General features: G+C 38.5%; 1 protein-coding gene and 1 long non-coding RNA gene across 3 annotated transcripts in view; one reads left to right on the forward strand and one right to left on the reverse strand.

The window, feature by feature from the left end:
• LOC145769211 (uncharacterized) overlaps positions 1-21190 on the reverse strand; it is an 81923-nt gene that overhangs the window by 13034 nt on the left and 47699 nt on the right. Inside the window, exon 4 of one of the 2 annotated variants that reach the window (XR_014288992.1) lies at positions 15497-15510. The exons of the other annotated variant lie outside the window; for it this stretch is intronic. This is a non-coding gene — a long non-coding RNA (uncharacterized LOC145769211). Of the gene's footprint in view, positions 1-15496; positions 15511-21190 lie in introns of those variants that run through there. 2 annotated transcript variants of the gene reach the window in all.
• LOC145780331 (uncharacterized) lies at positions 13099-14420 on the forward strand. Its single transcript, XM_082592036.1, has 2 exons — positions 13099-13603; positions 13751-14420. The coding sequence occupies exons 1-2, from the start codon at positions 13350-13352 to the stop codon at positions 14121-14123; spliced, it is 627 nt and encodes a 208-aa protein (XP_082448162.1). The 5' UTR covers positions 13099-13349; the 3' UTR covers positions 14124-14420.

Raw genomic sequence — 21190 nt, forward strand, 5'->3', positions numbered from 1 at the left:
TTCTCGAAAAGAAGCCTGAAAGCTGTTCTTTTACATAACGGAAATGAAAAGCCATCCATTCCCATAGCACACTCGGTGCACCTAAAGGAATCTTATGAAAACATCGAAATTCTTCTCAATGCTATTAATTACAGGGATTATGAGTGGAGTATTTGTGGAGACCTGAAAATGATTGGAATCTTAATGGGGATGCAAGGGGGATTTACAAAGAACTGTTGTTTCTTGTGTCTGTGGGATAGTCGCGCTACTACTGAGCACTACCAGAAAAAGGATTGGCCAACAAGAAGCTCCTACAATCCCGGATGAGAAAGTGTCCAAAATGTCCCGCTAGTTAATCCTGACAAAATTCTTTTGCCGCCGTTACATATCAAACTCGGCTTGATGAAGAATTTTGTGAAAGCAATGGGCAAATTAAATTCAAACGGTTTTCTGTACCTCTGTAAGAAATTTCCAAAACTAAGTTATGCATAGCTTAAAGAAGGAATATTTGTTGGTCCACAGATTCGAGAAGTTTTAAAAGATACTGACTTTGAAAAATCACTCACTTCATCAGAATGTCGAGCATGGCAATCCTTTAAATGGTTATGCTTTAACTTTTTGGGAAATTTCAAGGCTGCTTCTTTCAGAAAAGGTCTTGAAAGGTTGCTCTCAACTTACGATGACATGGGCTGACGCATGTCCCTCAAGATTCATTTTCTTCATTCCCACCTGGACTTTTTCCTTGATAACCTTGGTGCAGTGAACAAGTGATACAGTGAACAAGTGATGAACAAGGTGAAAGGGTTCACCAAGATATCCAAAGCATGAAAGCACGCTATCAAGGGTTCTGGAACGAAAGGATGATGGGTGATTACTGTTGGATGCTGCATCGCGATGATCCAACATGTACAATTGTACACCTATGCCCAGCGATTTTAATGCAGCAATGTCTAAGTGTCATTGCAACATTTTAAACACTATCTTTGGTATCATGCTGAACGTTTTTCTTGTGTTTTTGTAATATAATACAGGGAGCTTAAAAACCTGATACTTCAGTATTGTGCTAGCTCAAGTATTTAGTACCTCAGACAAGGTTTAAGAGGCATTTTTTGCACTCTAGTGTCTAGTATGCATACATATGCAACTAAATAGTGTTGAATCTGTGAAAGCAATGCACAAATCTGAAACACTCTGCTCTCTGAAGCTAATTTAAATTTGAAAATTGTAGCGACAAAATCGGTATTTGAACGCAATATTGACGTTTCTGGTCAATAATTTTCAGACCAATAACTTTAAAACCTGATGTGCTAGAGCGAAACTAGCGCCAGATTTGAAATCAGCAGCAAATTGTGGTCTAAGAAAAGTTACTCCCATTCTCGATTAAAATTTTTTTTCAAATTTTGTTAATCTGTGTAATTTTCAACTAATAGACATATTTCGATACAAACATCCACAAAAAGCAATCTATACATATTCACATCCAAAAGCAAAGACAAGAATAGATAGAATATATATAAACAACAATACCTTGAAGCACTTTGAAAACATTACACATCACACAAATTTGTACTCAGACCATAATAATGCACCAACCTTATCATTAAGCTATCACACACACATAAAATGGGATCAACACACATATAAAGTAAATAACTCTATCTTTCAACATCAACATGTAATAACCGAAATAGAAACAACCTGGACCAATTGGACAATAAGAAAACCAAACTTTCAAAATACTCTTGAATGGTGGGATAAAGGAAAAGAAATACTTAAAAATAAGCTGATAGAGCTTTTACAGCAACTTTCAGCGATACAACGAGAAGCATATTATGCAAAAGCAAACCAGCAACAGATTTTAAACTCTAAGATTGAAAACGAATTTCATTCAAGCTTAGAATCTGGCCGAGCAAAAATTGACCGATGCTATTGAACAATTTCACAATAACACGCAAAGAGAAATACAAATTTGCTGCAAAATACCTCAAAACGATTCAGAGCAAACAAGCAAAGGATTCTTTCATCTTGAAACGAAAAGAGGTAAAAATAATAATATCACCGAACTACATATTCGAGAACTCGTATATGTAGTTCGGTGATAGTATTCGTAGATAAACTCGTACGTGACAATAAAATTGTAACCAACAAAATGATATCTTTACAGAAACACACAATTTCTACCATAAATTATGGGGAATTGATGGAAAAATCGATCCAAGTGAACAAGATGAATATCTAAACATTTTGAATCACGCCACAATACATGCAGATGAAGCACAAGAAAATGAAAGACTAATAATAAAAGATGAAATTAAGAACGCAATTGATACATTAAGGAATTCATCCCCCGGCTCGGATGGCCTTAGCGCAATCTTTTATCAAAAATGTTGGCATATTTTGAAATATGATTTGCTCTTCTTCTTCATCGTGTGTCACACGGCCGTAGCCCAGAGCATCACGCAAACTCTTGCTCTATCGTTGAACTCGGCCAAATCCTGTGCAGAGCACCTTGCTTTCAGGTCAGGGCATTCGAGTAGATGTTGCATCGTTTGCTCCTGTCCGTATTTGCAACTTGTGCTACCCATGGAATACCCCCAGTGTCTCATCAAGGTTTTACACCTGCCAACACCAGTTCTTAAGCGGTTGAGGCAATGCCAATACTTCCACGGTTCACGTTTTCCGGGAGGAAGGCTCTCCATGAGTGTGAGCTCCATATTGGCCAATGTCTGTCCGGCTACCAGTCCCTCCTGCCATAGTTGAACCCGCACATTGGCGGTGACATCGTCCTGACCTAATGGGACAACTGAAGCAGGGAAACTTTTTCTTGACTTCAGACGCCTGTGTGCTGGAGTTTGGCCATACAGTGGGTGTCTCAAATCAATGTCCTGACAAGATCTTTCCTTTCTGCTGGTCACGCTTTTTCTGATGTTGGAGGGAGCAATTCAAGACAGAATGTGCAGCGACGTGATGTTGGTTGGTTTGAGACAACCTGTAATCAGACGGCAGCTTTGGTTCAATATGGGGTCAATTTTCTTGACATGTGCTGAGCGTTCCCACACTGAGCAAGCATATTCTGCAACCGAATAGCATAAGGCTAAAGCAGTTGACCGTATTGTGTCAGGGAGGGCACCCCAATTAGAGTTTCCGAGTTTCTGTAAAATATTATTTCTAGAAGCCATGATTTGCTTGAAATGTATACTAAATTTTTTCTAAAGAACACTGTGCATAGAGAGCAATCGCGCATAGAGAGCAATGCATCAATAGAAGGCTTCTCCATAAATGAAAAAGCAGTAAAAATCGAACAATACGCAGAAGACACAACATTTATCACAACAAACTTAATTCAGTTACTGAAATACTTAAATAATTACAACTTTATCAACAAATTAAATAATATGAGATGTTCTACTGGTGCAAATTAAGCTAAACTATCACAAGATGTATACAGTGCAAATCTGCCTTTATTCCGACGTTTCGTCAATCAGACACGACTGACTTCTTCAGGGGGCTAGACCAGGTAGTGACTACCTGTCTAGCATGGCAAAACACAGGACCATGTTGCTGAAATCAACTCAACATGCAAAATAAAAATTCAACTTTTAAACAAAAAATTATCGCGCGCAAAGTTTGAAATAATTTAGAAAAAAGGAGGACTTACATATTAACGATCAACAAGAAACTTAAATAACAACAAGAGAGGAGAGTGAACAGCATGAGTCATGATGAATTGAGTTTTATACGCACTACTGCACAGTTTTACAATCAGCATGAAACCAATTTAAAAAAACGTCAAATAACCACTTACAATAGTGTTATGTATTTTAGTTTATTTGCATTGAAACGATGTACTTTGTTTTCGTTTCCCTCAGGTCTTCTCTTTTGCTTAATATTCATCCGCCTGCTTTTGTTAATTGGCACTTCTTGTTTTGGGCTTACTTTGCAGGTTTCACACTATATCTTGGTTGTGCAATTTTATAATAAAAACAGAATTCCAGTATGACTCTGATTGAATGAGCTAAGAACACAACAGAGTTATTTGGCGACGAGGATGGGATGCTGAACGTCTGAACGAGAAACTTACAGTGGTACGCAGAAGTGTTCAGTCTTAGTCCCTACGAGTTTTACTTTCTACAAGTTCTAGTTTTTTTAAAATTATTTACAATATGGACAAGGTGGTTGAATTAATGCAGTCGCAGCTAGAACATATGCGACAACAAATGCAGCAACAAGAAGAACAGGCGCGACAACAAAGGCAGCAACAAGAAGAACAGGCGCGACAACAGATGCAACAGCAAGAAGAACAGGCACGACAACAAATACAACAGCAAGAACGCCATCATGAAGAACAACTGAAGGAGTTAATTTCAGCCCTCAAAATTCCATGCGAATCAGAAAACCAACATCGATTATCTCAAGCCATTCCTAAATTTTGTGAGTTTAATTCAACTTTAGAACTTTGGACTGATTATTGGTCACGTTTTTGCACATTTGCAAAAGCACAGTCCGTTCCGGATGATAAGAAGGCTCAAGTTTTCCTCACTAACCAGTCAGCCAGCATCTACAAGATGATCCTCAATCTGGCCGCACAAGAGTCTACAGCAAAGCCAATCAATGAACTTACAATGGAGGAAATTTCTAATTACATGAAGGCACAGTTCGATCCTAAGCGCTTCGTTATTCGTGAACGATTTCGCTTCTGGAGCAACTTGAAGCGGAAACCAGGTGAGACTGTTCCAAAATTGGGTGCACGAATAAGGCAAGCCGCTGCCACGTGCGACTTTTCTTCTATTACTAATCCTTTAGATGAAGCTTTGCGTACTTGTTTTATGTGCTCGGTAGGAAACGAAGCAGTTCTTAATGCTCTCTTTAAAATTAAACCTGATGATCTTACTTTTTCACGTGCTCTTGAAATAGCCATAGAAACTGAAGACGCTGCCAAAGTGGCTAAGGAGACGGTGTTTGGCACTGAACCGTCGGTGGTACATAAAGTTAAAGGCACCGATAGACGATATTCTTTCAAGAAAGCTACAGTGGCCAGTGCTAATGCGAACAAGCAAAGTAAGTGCTATCGATGTGGTAACTCTAATCACCTTGCTAACAACTGCAGATTTAAAAATGCGGTCTGTCATTTCTGTAAACTTGCAGGGCATGTACAATCCGCATGTCGTAAAAAAGCCGCACAAGTTCATTCTTCTAAGGTCAACTGCATACAGGAGGTAAATACTGTTCATAATTCGTCGAGTAAAGTTCCTAAACTCGAGGTTCAAATTTTTATTAAGTCTTTTCCCGTCTTAATGGAACTTGATACAGCTACAGGGGGAAATTTCATCTCTTCTGAAGTTTGGTCGCAGCTAGGCAAACCTATCTTGCAGACTCCGCAGCTACGTTTTCAGTCGGCAAGTAAGCACTCGATGCCTATTGTTGGATCTTTCACTGCCGAAGCGAGCTGCAACAAATCGGGAAAGACGACCACAGTTCAATTTATGGTATGTGAAATCCCTAACCTTAACTTATTAGGGCGTGATGCTATTCAAGCACTAGATATTTCGGTAGATAAGTTCTTTTCTTCATCTTTACATGCTATTCATCGTCACAACGACATAGATTTTAATTTGCAAAAATCATGTTCCGAGTTATGTGACCAATACGAAGACTTATTTAAACCTGAGTTAGGTTGTCTGCAGGATTACGAATTAGAGATTGAGTTTAACTCTGATTGTAAACCAGTGTTTTCAAAGCCCAGACCAGTGCCTTTCGCCATTCAAAAAGACTTAGCTCTTGCCTATGACGCCGGCATAGAAAAAGGTATCTGGACACCTGTAAAATTTTGCGACTGGGGAACTCCTGTAGTACCAGTTTGCAAGGCTTCTACCGAAGGTAAGAAATCCAAATTAAGGGTTTGTGGTGACTATTCTTCGACAGTTAATCCACAACTTAAAACTCACAGGCACCCTTTGCCTCTTCCAGAGGATTTAATGCGTAAACTAGGGGGTGGCCACGGATTCACTGAGATTGACCTGGCAGATGCTTATAACCAGATTAGGTTAGGTCCAAAAAGTCGAAAAATATTGGCATTAGGTACCCATAGAGGGGTTTTACTGCAAAATGTTATGCCGTTTGGCATCTCTTCTGCCCCAGGCCATTTCCAAAAGATAATGGATGATTTAACCAGTGACCTTCCAGGTGCAGCAGTGTACCTGGATGACATTTTGATAAGTGGAACTACAGCGGAAGAGCATTTCCAGAACCTTAAACGACTACTCGATCGTTTATCTTCGAAAGGTCTTAGATGTAGGAAGGAAAAATGTAGATTTGCCCAGGCAAATGTCGAGTACTTAGGTCATGTTCTTTCTAAACAGGGGATTTCAAAGGGTCCTAAAGTCGATGCTGTACTGAACATGCCTGCTCCTTCTAATGTTGGAACATTACGTTCTTTTCTGGGGTCGGTTCAATTTTATTCTAAGTTTATGCCCCCAGAATTTTCTACGGTATTGCAACCGTTATATCATTTAACCAAGAGTGGTGTTCCTTGGAGCTGGGAACACAAAGAAAAATGCACTTTTGCAAAATTAAAAACGTTTCTTTCCGCAGACGATGTTCTCGTACACTTTAACCCGTTGCTTCCTTTAGGAATTGCGTGCGACGCATCAAGCGTGGGCATTGGCGCCACACTGTTTCACCGCTCCCCGGACGGAAGCGAGAGGCCAATAGCAAATGTGTCGAAAATCTTGACGAAGGCTCAAAGAAACTACAGCCAAATCCAAAAGGAGGCTTTGTCTATCATCTTCGCTTTGAAGAAATTTTATCAGTACCTCTACGGCAGGAATTTTATTTTGGTAACGGACCATAAGCCTTTACTTTCACTTTTTGGTCCAGATAAACCTACCCCTTCGCTGGCGGCTAACCGGTTAGCACGCTGGGCGTTGTTTTTGAGTCATTTTAGTTATACTATAGAGTATCGCAAAACAACGCATCACCAAAATGCTGACGCCTTTAGCCGTCTTCCGTCCAACGATGACACAATTTTTGATGGGGAGGAAAGTGCAGATGATGTTGATATTGTCTGCGCAATTGATACGTTGGATTCGCAGGTTAGTCATTCCGATTCTTCTACTTTGCGCAAGGAAACTTCCAAGGATCCAGTCTTGTCTAAAATCATTCGCTTTATGCAAGAAGGATGGCCTGCGAAATCAAACTCTAACGATCCAATCGAACAGTTTAGAAGAGTTGCTGATTCTCTAACAACATGTTATGGTTGTTTATTATATGGTTCTAGAGTAGTTATTCCTTTTAAACTTCGCAATGACATTCTTTCTCTTTTACACGAAGGTCATTTCGGCATGCAGCGAATGAAACAGCTGGCCAGGACAGCAGTCTACTGGACCAATATCGATGCGGACATTGTCGACCTCTGCCGAACATGTACTACATGTGGTGAGCATCAAGCTGCACCAGGCAAGGCTCCTATCCACCCATGGATAGCTCCAGAGAAGCCTTGGAGTCGAATTCATGTCGATCACGCTATTAATTTTTTAGGTTCCAATTGGCTTATTGTTACCGATGCTTATAGTAAGTATCCTTCTATTCACCCAACTTCTTCCGTATCGACGTCTGCTACTATTGATCTTTTAGAGCAGGATTTTGCCCATTTTGGATACCCCCACTCCATTGTCTCAGACAATGCGACTACGTTTTCTTCAGAAGACTTCAAGAATTATTGTAAAGCTAGGGGTATAGTCCACATCACTGGAGCACCATACCATCCAGCTACGAATGGTGCTGCCGAGCGTTTGGTGCGCACTTTCAAGCAGGCGTTGAGAAAATCGTCGTTACCGCCTAAAAGTGCCATCACTCAATTCTTGATGCAGTTTCGCCGTACGCCTAATGCCAGTGGTTACTCTCCTAGTGAGTTATTAAACCACCGACAACTACGTACTAAATTAGATATTTTACTTCCTTCCTCAGCTCAGATCACGAAACCATCGACGAGTCCTTCGCCTCGGAAACAAAACCGGAAAACAATTAACTTCGATGTTGGTGATCCTTGTTATGCTTTATACTTTGGTTCCAGGCAAAGCCGAAGCCCTCGGTGGGTTCCTGCCGTCGTGGTGAAGCGACACGGGAGTCGTAGTTTGCAGGTTCGAGTGGACCCTCGAGGTCCAATATGGAGACGCCATATCAACCAGCTACGTCCGCGTTACATCTCGCCGGAAGACGGGGACCCAGGGGAGACTACTTTCACGTCGTCATCGACAGCTGACGAGTTTCCAGTTCCATCGACGCCGACAGCGACCGAGGATTCATCGACGCCGATTGCGACCGAGGATTCATCGACGCCGATTGCGACCGAGGATTCATCGACGCCGATAGCGACCGACGATCCATCATCGTCATCGCATCAAGAACAAACATTAAGGCGATCAAAGAGAAGACGCCAACCACCTCTTCATTATGGGTGGTCATAAATTTTATTGGGGAGGTGTTATGTATTTTAGTTTATTTGCATTGAAACGATGTACTTTGTTTTCGTTTCCCTCAGGTCTTCTCTTTTGCTTAATATTCATCCGCCTGCTTTTGTTAATTGGCACTTCTCGTTTTGGGCTTACTTTGCAGGTTTCACACTATATCTTGGTAGTGCAATTTTATAATAAAAACAGAATTCCAGTATGACTCTGATTGAATGAGCTAAGAACACAACGAGTAGTTTTTTGTAGATTGCAGGAAAAGAGATGCCATCATTCCGATTCATTACATGAGGCTTTTGATTGATTAACCAACTTTCAGAAAACATTCGCTTTTTATAATCACTTTCAACTTTTAGAATTTTAGAATTGCTCGAAGTTATTTTATGATCTGAAGTTATGGCATGCATGCATTAGACACCTGTCCACACTTGATAAAGCAACAGAACTATGGCATGAGTGGGCAAAGTACAATCTAAACTATAAAGTAAGGCACATCAACACAAAATTGCATAACCTAAGTGAACCACACTCTGATTGTCCAAATTCGTTTTACTCTTATGTTTTTCGTACCTTTCTTCAACTTCGAAAACACAATCCTGACTGGATTGATATATCATATAATACAATATACACAAACCTTAAATCACAAAAAGAAACCAAAACTGAAATTAAGAGCCAAAACAATGAACCAATAAGCTGGTCAGAAAAACTCCTTACAAACAAAAATATCAAACCATACTTCTCAAACTCTAACATATCGATCTGTTATCGAATAGCACATTCAGCTTTTAAATGGGGCGACTTTTACAAACAATCTAACTCATGGCGTTGCAGCCAGAACAAAATTACTCAGTGCAAATTTTGCAAAATGGCTGTTGACAATATAAAACACCATTTAGCTGAATGTACCTTCACGAAATCAATTTGGATAAAAATAGAAAAGTTATATCATTCAATAACAAAACAAAAGATTAAACTTACAACTGATATAATCCTATACAACCATTTTCCAAGCAGACAAGCAGACAACCTGTTGAATCTGCTGATCCTAAATACATTTAAGAGTACCATAATTAAAAAGAAAATTTCACTACACATCGGAGATAAATATATGTGGGACAACAAAAAACTTGCCAAAACTACCCTCTGGGTAATTAAAACGAAAATTAAAGAATATCTTCAAAGTGACACCTCTTTAATACCTACGACCCTTATAAACTCTCAACCCTGTAGCATAATTCGAATTAGTCCAGGCCCTTAGGGGAATCTTTAGGCTAAACGTGTTACACGTTGTTTTTTTGCATATTTTTGCAGTTGGTCAACACAACTTTGATTTAGTGGGTGCCGTAATCTTTTGGGTTACGGGATTACCCCCAAAACGGGGATTTCCCCAGAAATTACGTTTCAGCTCTTTTTCGGCATTTTTGTGCAATTACATATTTGATTTTTGTATATTTAACTTAACACTATAATAACTTACTTCGGTCACAAGCACGTTTTAACGTTCACGTTTTGTCGCTTCTACCTTTTTCTCGACCTTTGCTATGTTGACGTGTATTGTTTTTGATATGATGGTCAGAAATAAAAACAACTGAACTGAAACTGAACTGCAGCCAGACAGTGGCGGCTCGTGGTCTTAAAACATGGGGGGGGGGGGCTGCGTCAACTAGTGACCTAATATAAATAATTATAAACCTGTACCGGACTGAGTTATAAATGCACTGAGTTAGGGTTAGTAACACAGTACCCTACACATTAACACGTTCTTTTAATTGGCTGTCGTTTAATGTTTTTATCATTTAAACAAAATTGTGTTTGAAGGTGTAATATCTATCACGAAATGCCTATTGTGAAGAGCAGGAAGGTAGAAAAATGACCAATTTAGGTGTAGAAAGTTTGCAAAGAATAAAAACTAAAAGTCTAGAAATTTCGCATTTCTACCATAATTCCTTCTGAGAAACATTTCACTAACAGAGTGGGGCGTCGTCATAAAACCATGTGTCGCTACAGATAGGGTTAAGTAGTGATAGTGTTCCGGGCTTTGTTTTGGGGCAATTTTGTCGATTGGTAGTTCAGTTCACGCAGACCACGCACTACGTATGGCGCATGATAGATGGTGTGGTTTGCGATTTGTTCCTCCTTGCCGCAATCACAGTTTGCGGATGGTGAGTGTAATGTTCTGCCTTTACTAACTAGTACGCTTTGCTTGCTTACAGTTCTTTTTAATGATCATAAAATCCGTTTCTATGTACAGAAGTAGCATACAAACACAACGGTTCATGCAATCTCAATATGAGGATATAAATGAAGGGTCTCATGAATATTACAATCCTCCCCAAGTTATAGATTTGGATTAGGGATAGCAACAAGCAAAAATATTCGACCATAAGATTGGAAAAACAAAATTGAGACAAACTGGTAAAAATTAACCATTGGCCATTAAAAAAAAACATAAATAAACTTTTAAAATCGGTTTCATCAGTTTGGGCCCAAATTTTTCCCTTTGTCACTTTCCAACAATCGTACAAACGCAACAATTTGACAAGATGATTTTGATGAAGCTCAATTCGATTGAACTTCCCCCTTGTTAGGTGAACTGAAGATAGTACGATCGTTGATGACGCTGTCCACAGTAGTTTGAAGACAAAGAGCTTTATTCCTACTCAGTTTGTCGGATGACCTCAGTAGAAGAAAGTTGTCTCACCTTATGAGAGACAAAGATAAAACTGATGTAGTTTTGGGACAACATTGATAAAGGGGTGACTTTTGAGGAAAACAAATAAAATTATGTCAGATAGTTTTTCACAATCAGCCCATCTTGTTGCTGTTAACCCCAAGCTTATCATTACGTTTGCAACTTCTTTTCCTGGCTTTATTCCCACTTTAAATGGAGTCGCCTTTGCAGATTGAAGTCATCTACATCATTGTGTCAGCAGCATCTTCCTCCTTCACTCTCACTTTTTCCATATTTTCTGTCACACAATCTTCATTTTCTTTTCGGGTTTCCTCGTTTTCTTTAACCAACTTTCAATTGTATTATTTTGCTTTCGACATAATTTAACCCTGTTCCTGTTTGCAAACATGGTGCAAAATATAGATGGAAGATATTTTCAGTACGATGTTGATAATGGGAGAAAATCTTCACTAAATGTCCATGGAAAATCTCATGAACACCTCAAGCGCGATGTAACAGCAGTAAAGTGCTTAGGAAAGTGACTTTGTATTGTATTTGCATTCATTATTTTAACCTTTGTCAGACTGCATATTTTTACACCGCTAACAGGCGGCATGGGTACAATTGTACCCACGTACATTTTCCATTGAAATTTCCAAGTTAGTTATATTTTTTGTACGGTATGCCGTATTTATTGGTCAGAGCGTTTAAATACTGTGCTCTAGGGAAGTATAGCACGTGTTGCTGCACCAGTTCTCTCTCCATTCCCCTTTTATTTTTATCATCCTTTCTGCCCCTGCGATCAGCTATCGTCATCCCAGTCGTTCCACTTCGTTTCCTCTCCCTTCGTCTCTTGCCTTAGATAAGACAAGGCACGTGCAGTATTAGAGTTTTTGATTATATTTGAGTAGGACTAGTAGGAATTGGTAAGTTTTCTGCCGGAATTGGTTAGGTGTAAACTGCAGATTGAAAATTGGTTGTACTGTAGGCTATAAGTTTTGGAAGGTTGGTGAAGAAATCATGAGTGATGGTGATGCTGAATCTAGCATTTACGATAATCGAAGAACACGACGATTGAGGTCAGTATCATTTTGTGTCCAGCTTATAGCCTACTTTTGTAGTACCGGTATTTCACAAAGAAACATTATACACATTTATTTACTTTTTTGCTGCCTTTCAGATATACGGCCGATGAAATTAGGCGTATGATTGAAGAATCTGATTCTGAATATGAGGAAGGCGCATATGTTGCATCTGACGATGAAAACTACATACCAGAAGCAGATGATGGCATTGAAGAAGCGTCCGACATTGAAGAAGAAATGGTGGTAGAACAGGAAGAAGAATACGACTCAGACGAGAGTGTTGAAGATGTCCCTGCCATGTCTCAACATGTTGATAGCATTTGGATTGCTAAGGATGAAACCGAATGGCATAGAGATCCGCTGCCAACTGCCCAAACAAGATCTCGTAACATCCTACGACAAAGAGGTGGGCCTGCAGCAACCAGCAATCTATTTACAGAAAAAGAGCTGTTCAAATCCATCATGAGTCCAGAGATGTGTGACATCATATTAAGAGAAACAAATCGAAAGGCTAGAAGAGTTTATGAAGCTTTCAACAACAATCTCGCAGAAAGATTTCGTAATGCTTCTGAACGGCCACCACTAAGAACATTCGAGCCCTTTACTGAAGTTGAGCTCAGTGCATTTATTGGCATCCTTATTGCTGCTGGTGTACACAGGAGTAACAAAGAGAATCTGGAAGATATGTGGAAAGTAGATGCTTTGCCTCTTATACGTGCAGCTATGTCTCGTGACCGCTTCAAGTTGATGCTCAGATTTATCAGATTTGACAACGATAATACACGTGCAGAGCGTGTGCAAACAGATAAAGCTGCACCAATACGAGATCTGTGGCTAATGCTGAATAAAAATTTGGAGAGAGCCTACAAGCCACATGAATGTGTCACGATAGATGAACAATTGTTTCCATTTCGAGGACATACCAAATTCACACAGTATATACCATCTAAACCAGCTAAATATGGTATCAAGGTTTTCTGGGCTTGTGATGCATCAAACGCCTACCCGCTGCATGGTCAGCTTTATACTGGAAAACCAATAGATGGTCCCCGACAAACAAATGTTGGTGAGCGAACAGTTTTGGACCTGGTCTGTTTGTATAAAGGCTCTGGAAGAAATGTCACCACCGATAATTTCTTCACAGGTATGCAGCTAGCTAAAGTATTGAACACCTGGGACATGACTTCAGTTGGAACAGTCAGAAAAAACAAGAGGTTTTTGCCAAGCAACATGCAGCCTGGCAAGGAAAGAGCACTTCACTCGACCAATTTCGCCTACCATCGAGATGCAACAGTCTGTTCATATGTGCCAAAGAAAAACAGATCAGTTGTGCTTCTATCATCCATGCACATGACCGGAAAAGTCGAAGCAACACAATCAAGCAAACCAGAGATCATCACGTACTATAATAAAACCAAAGGGGGGGTGGACACAATGGACAAAATGCTGGGTGAATACACAGTAAAACGACGGACACTGCGTTGGCCTTTGGCGTTTTTCTATAACATGATCGACGTCACTGGCTTAGCGTCGTTTATCATCTACAGGGAACACAAGCCAGTGTTTAGGAAAAAGGACCAACGGAGAAAGTTCCTGAAAGATCTTGCGAAACAGCTATGTATGCCTTCAGTGGAAGCTCGCACTACCAACCGCATGATGATGAGAAACCGCTTCCTTCGAGCTGCAGTGGAAATGGTTCTAGGACGGCCCATTGCGACACCGCCAGAAGGGGCAGAAGCTAACCCCAAAGAACCCCATGGAAATCGAGGAGCTACACCGATTGTTGGCAGTTGCTATGTCTGCAGAGATCAGAAACGAAAACGACGTAAAACCAGGAAAGGCTGCGTGGCTTGCGTTCAGCCTGTGTGCGACGAACACTCCATAACAAAAACAAAGTGTATTACTTGTGACACTGACTAAACCCATCTCGACTAAGTTTTCTTTCATATTTCTGTGTCAAATAAATCATTTCTGTACTCTGTTTCATTCAACATTCAAAAAATTGTCTTTGTGTTATGTATACTGGCATTATTTAGATACACAATGTGCAAGGGTACAATTGTACCCATACCGCCTGTTAAGGGTGTAAAAACAACTCGACCCTAAATCTCGGTAACGTGTAAAGATTTTTTGCCGACATTTAGTCTGCATAATCTAACACAGAAATGTAGAGATGTCAGGAAGTTTCAGGTCTCTCGGGTTTCTAGAAAAAAGACTGTCGTATTTTAAAATTGGAATGGATACAATTGTACCCATGCAGCCGGACGAAGGTTAAGGTCTTTGTGCTGGTTTCATATTTCATAATCAACGTGCAAATCTATTTTGAGAATTGCAGAGTTGTTTTAGAATCTTCATAGAAACAGCAGGGACTCAAATTGCCAACCTTGTCGTGGTAACTCACACTGTTGAAGCAAACTACAACAGCTAGAAACCGCAACTCACGGGGCACCCATATCAAGCAGAGCGAAGATTTGACGTCGCGACCTACTTTTTCTGACAACTGCTGACGCAAAATTCAGCGGTGTAGTTAATCCCTCTTCAATTTCACGCTGATTAACTTTTTACTAGTTTTGCAGAAAAAGTCGTGAGTAGGTGTTAAAAAACTGCTGATAACTAAAAAACTATACTACACAAAAATGTCATTTCATTACTAAACCAAAGATGAATAATTTTTTAGGAAAAATCCTAATTATAACTTTTCCAAATTAATTAATTATAATTAAAACTTCAGTTAATTTGAGCCAGTAGATTTTATAAAATCAATGAAAGTTTTAGGTATGTACGGCACCCGTCCACCCGTTAGTCTGAATAGGGTTAACAGATAAACTATTTACCGGACTATAAATTGATAGTTTTAAAATTGATTTAGGCTTTTACGTTATTACCACAAAAGTGATAAACTTACCAAAAAATCGAATATGGTTCAATGTTTAGCTTTGGGAGAAAAATAATTTTGCAATACCACGGACAGATGATGGATATGTTTTCAAACCAGCTATTTTTGATTTGAATACTGAAAAGTTTGAGTGTTCATCACATGAACGTTGCAACTAGTGCTAGAAACGATATTTTTGATTTGTGAAAAATAAAAACTATGACAACAAATTTATTCGGTTAGCCAGCTGGCATGATCTTATACCACAATACGTCATCAACCTACTGATTTGTTCAGTTACAGTGGAATCATTTTTACCTGTTTGGCAATTATTTCCTCTATATCCTCTGGCACACTCGCACGTGTAAGATTTACGGTTTCCTCGGCATCTTCCTTGGTTTTGACAAGGCGAGTTCCAGCAGAGGCTTTCAACTGAAACAACAAAACCAAAAGTGACCAAATAGTAACTAACACAGGTTTAGTAATTCGATCTGTAGATATTACCGAGTTTCTATTAAGTACGCTCAGTACAAGTTACCCCCAGCAAGTATTGCGTAGTAGGCTAGAATGTAACCACATACAGTTTGCACCAATAAGTTGTTGATGTGTAAAAAATTCAGGAAATCTTTGATTGTGATTTGTTTAGTAGACTTTGGAAAGCTTTGCTAATGAAGTATTGCAAGCGATTGAGGCAAAAATAAGAAGTTTTTTTGTTCTACTCTTAGTTGCATAGGCTTATGTCATGTTTCCGCAGCACATAAAAACATTTGTCATTTTCGATGGAGTACGTTTTCCAGAACAGGGCTTGCGTCATGCTTGACAGGATCTAATTTGTTTTTCATTGCTCACAATGACAATGCTTTCTTTTTCGAGACTCTTGACTAGCAGTAGCCACAGTCGAGGCAAGATAGGCAACTAAAGAATGTTTTGTTGGAGGATCACAACGAAGCTCTTTGATCAAATTCAGCAAGAACAGTTTTCTTGACGTGCAGATGTTTGCCACTTTAGAATAAACAATGTATAATTTTATGCAAGCACAATCTACAGCATAATGATATAAAAACACGAAATGGAACTTAGCAAATAGACCAGTTTGCACTTATTTTCTTTGTGTATTGTCAAGAGTGCATTCGATGAAGTTATGTACACTTCAGATGAATACAATGGCTGCTCGCTCATGATGTATCGACGTGGCCTCCTTTTCGTTGCGACTTCATCGTACCAAGAAGAGTCTTTTTTATGCTTTTACTTCATTGGCTGAATGCAAACTTGCTAAAAGCTTATCCATGATTGTCTTATGACCTTTCTTGAAATAGGGACTAAATAACTACGGAGAAACATATGCTGGAACACATCATTTTGTACTCTTCTTGATAAGCCCTTGCCCAAATAAGGTGTCTCATTACAAAGGTACTTGAAAATAGCATCAGGGAAAAGCCAAAAATTTTAATAGTTAATTCCTCAAAGAGAGGCAAGACCTAGAATTGTAAATGCAAAAAAAACGAAACGTTTTTTTTTTTTAAAACGTGTTTTTAAAAAAAAAAATTTGGGCCAAAAAAACACGCGGTTTTTGTTATTTCTTGTTTTTTTTTCATATTTTTCTGGAAAAGATGTAAATTTTTTACAATTTGCAGCTTAGTTTCATTATAGTGCTCTTGAAAAACGTTAAACTGGTAAAAATGGTTTTATTGGTAAGCTGAAATTCCTAAGTGTTTGTGCTTGGTAGCAAAGACTTTTTGCATAGTCCTACGTTGTTTTGCTTTCTTTTTCACTCTCAGGCATGTTTGTGGCAGTAGACCTGATAAACATTGAATTAATGCAATTTGATACATGACATAAAGTAGATGAGTTAATTTATTTTTCCTTTTATAGAAGTTAGCTAGCCTACGATGTTAGTATACTGGTACGGTACTGGTTATTCTTGTACACACTCAATGGGTTGACGAAATTTTGGCAAAAACAAGATGGCAGTATTTAGAACACACATTACCTTGTTTGTGGTAGTTTACTAATGCAAGCTATTGCCAATAGCTTGTTTAAACATGTTTTTTAACTGATAGCTTAACATTTAACAACGATGTAAAACAATGAAAACTATCAATACTACAAAAAAGTGCTCAATGCTAAGCAAAAAAGCAAAGCAGAGCAAATTAAATCAAATATAGTTATTACTATCTGAAGCCTTTACAAATTGTTTCACCTAACGGATCATCAGAAGGTCTTATTCAAATAGAATCTATTAAGTAGATTCTATTTGAATAAGACCTTCTGATGATCCGTTAGGTGAAACAACTTGTAAAGGCTTCAGATAGTAATAACTATATTTGATTTAACAACGATGTATATGCTTTATAAATGTTGAAACAGCAGTATTCTTTTCGTGTGTTGTAAGGTCTTAGACACTTCGTCATTGATGCTTCTTGCAAATTATTTGTGACATCATCATTAGTCGTTATCTCCGCCTGCGGCAGATTGCGCATCAACATGGCTTATTTGTTTCCAAGAGTGGCGATTTTGAGCCAACTCGCCCAGTGTCGTCAAGTGGAGTCCGGTCCATGATTGAATGTTGTCTTGCCATCGTTTTGGTTGTCTGCCACGTTTTCTTTTTCCTTCTACTTTGCCTTCTGTGCAAAGTTTGCTGATTCCGAATTGTGATCTTTTAGTGTGGCCGAACAGTTTTAAAACGTTTGATTTTATTATTGCTGCAATTGGATGTAGTTTTGTCATAGTTAAAAGATCTTCTATTTTTATGTGATCAAGTAACCTTTTGTTGGTCATGCTTCTCATGATGTGATTTTGGAAGGTAGTGAGTTTTTTCATTGTTGATGATGATGATGATTTGTGACATAATGCATCTTATTACTGATAATGAGATCTTATTATACATAATGAGATCTTATTACTGATACCAACCATGAATGAAAAAATTTTCCCTTAAAAGTGGAGTTTTTCAGCACTGCTCACTGCTCAGTGTTCAAATAGTGAATAAATGCTTCATAATACTTTTCCTAACAAGTATAAAGTTTTATTCTTGCCATATTCCCGCAATGCAGAATAAAGATACAAAACGAACATCAAAGATGAAAACTTTTTATTTGGAACTAGGCCTGCTACTTTTTGAGATAAAAAGAAATTGACTTCTTGTCGTTACGCACCAATAAAACCATGATGCATACCTTTAAAAAAAAAAAATTATTGAGTAGAGGAAAGATTGATGAAACGTTTGGCAAAAGCAGAAAAGTGCTAAAGTCTCAAAGCCCTGCAAAATTGTTCAAATTGGATGGATTAAGTGCAACCATACTTCTTTTAAACATGTCTATGACAGCACAATGTTGTGATTGAGGGAAAACAAACATGACCATGACATCACAAAACAGTATTGGACCTCTTCAGGGAAAATAAAAAACATCAAAATATTTCCATCTTTCACTACATTTAAATGTGATTTGGGCTAAAAGTTAGGACTTTATCTGTTTGATGGTTGGGGGGGGGGGCTGTCAATTCAACTTTTTTGCATCAACAGTTTTATCTCTAAAACGACTGAGACTGCGACTACGAGATTTCTTGACTTTTCCTAACTTTCATTCACCTCTATTGAGCTGAAATTTTGAGCGAATAAAGGTTATAAATTGAGAGATATAAGCAGTAGGGTGGCTCGTTTTTGAACTTTTTTTTTTACTTCTCTCGGGGTAGTGGGGAAATGGTGCCAATGAGTGAGAAAACGCTCATGACAAAGTTTGAGATTCGTAACAAATTGTCTTTAGCCTCCTCATGGGGCTCAAAAATCGAAAAATGGGGTCAAAAACGCAATTTTTCAAAAAATTAAAAAAAATATTTTGCAAAAATATTTTTAGTTTGGGTAGATACAATATTGTTTAGATATATCTAATTAACCTAAGAAAAAAAATTGGAGTCATTTGAACTATTCCTTCAGCTTCCTCACAGCTTCTGAAAATTTCGCATTTTGCTGAAAATTTTGCATTTTTGTGTGTGGTTACATAATTGCGTTAGACATTTTGCCAACTATAAAACGTCATTGCATATCTCTTTATAGACCTGCCCGGAGCTGTTGCGTCATTTTTTAATAAAAATGGGTTAATTTGGTAGGAAAAAGTGACGTCTTCTAATGAATTTACTTCACTGACGAAGCCATGGCTGTCACAACGAAAGCTTAGACAAAAAATTGAAATAAATACTATCAGTGGCACTTACTAACTAAAGGTTACAATAGCACACCACAACAGCATCACAATCAACATATTGCTTACTTTGTTAGCTAATATGGCGTGACTTTTTGTAAAAACACATATTGTTGACGTTGACCCAGTTCTTCTTGTTTGAGCAGGAAGAGTAGGTTAGTTAGTAGGTTGGCTACTAACTAACTAACTAACTTAGTTATTTTACTGGTTCAACTGACTGCAAAACAGTTATAGTTGTACTAACCTTTCAAAATATGAATTCTTATGTGTTTGCAGTTTGCTATGTGTATAAAGGCCTACGCTTGGTTCTTGTAAAAGTTTTAAAATGATGAGCAAATTAACCAGGAAAAGTACTGAGTGTCCTGTATTTGGACAGCCAAACTCTTTGCCAGCTACTGTATTGCCAAACTACGAAGATGTCATTAAAGCATGCCAGTTTCAAAAAATGTCTTTTCTGGAATCGTCATCTAAAGAACCGGCCTTTTCAGGAATTTCTGAAATAGTCACTAACTCAGTAATGGAAATATGGGAGTCAGCTTCTATCCCCATTGTTTCGAAAAAAACGTGTCAAGGATATGTTAAATACTTACCATGCACAGCTCAAGAAATTCCAGAAAAATTATCCATTCAGAGCAGAAACTCCTTTGTACCAAGACAAACTACAAAATATTCAAAATCAAGGAAAGAAGCTTTTTGATATTGCTGCATGTAAATGTTTGGATTTTACATCTTGCACATGTTCTGCTTCTAAAAAAGTGCCCTGTAAGGAGCAGGACTTCTTGATTGACCAGCGCACGAATAGAAAAATAATTATTTTTGGTATTGACAAACTTGAAACTATCAGAGTTAGAAAAATGAATCAGCAGAAAAACAAACGGGAACAGTGCCAAGCAGCACAGACAAATCAATACGTTGAACGCAGGATTGAACTGGCTTCATCATCGTCTGAATGTGACACAGACAGACACATCAGTAACATGTGAAGATAGTGATGGATTTACTTGTGAAGAAGAGCTTGCTCACTCTGAGAATATTTTCGATAAAAGCAACCAAAGGAGGAATCAAAGTCTCTCATCTGTAGCTCAAGTGTACGACAAAGCAGGACAGCAGGTGTGTCTGATAGAACAGCTGCCTTTATTGCAGGCTCATTGTTGCTGGACATTGGGGTGATAAGTGAAAATGATGACAGCTCTGTTATAGATCGACATAAAATTCGTCGAGAAAGAAAAAAGGTCCGCAGAGAAGCACAAAGCTCCAGTGATGCAGATTTTGTTTCCCCATTTGCCATTTATTTTGATGGGCGCATTGATGAAACACTTACAAATGTAAAAAAAGGCAACAAGTTTTCAAAATCACTGGTTAAAGAAGAACATATATGTATGTTGCAAGAGCCTGGATCAAAGTTCATTAGCCATGTCACTCCGGAATCTGGTTCTTCAAAAAACATTTTGAGAGCTATTATAAAATTCTTTAATTCCAACACATCCAATCTAGATTTAACATACTTGAGAGCAATTGGTTGCGACGGAACAAATGTAAATACAGGCACAGAAAATGGAGCTGTTGCACTGTTGGAAAGAGCGGTTAGCAGGCCATTACAGTGGTTAATTTGCCAACTTCATTGGAATGAATTGCCTTTAAAACATTTAATTCAAAAACTTGATGGGAAAACAAGTGGATCAGGTGGATTCACGGGAGAAATTGGCCATTCCAAGCATTGGGAAATTGCGAACAAGTTGCTGTTAACGTTAAATTTTGCGCAATTGTAACAGAAACTATTGAAGTGGATTTTGATGACCTAAGTACTGACCAAAAGTATCTATATGAAATCCAACGAGCAGTATCAAAAGCCACTGTGAATGATCCTGTATTTCAACGTAATCCTGGAAAAATATGTCATTCACGCTGGCTGA

The sequence above is a fragment of the Aplidium turbinatum genome, chromosome 1 (genome assembly GCF_918807975.1).
Source record: "Aplidium turbinatum chromosome 1, kaAplTurb1.1, whole genome shotgun sequence".
Classification (NCBI taxonomy): Eukaryota; Metazoa; Chordata; class Ascidiacea; order Aplousobranchia; family Polyclinidae; genus Aplidium; species Aplidium turbinatum.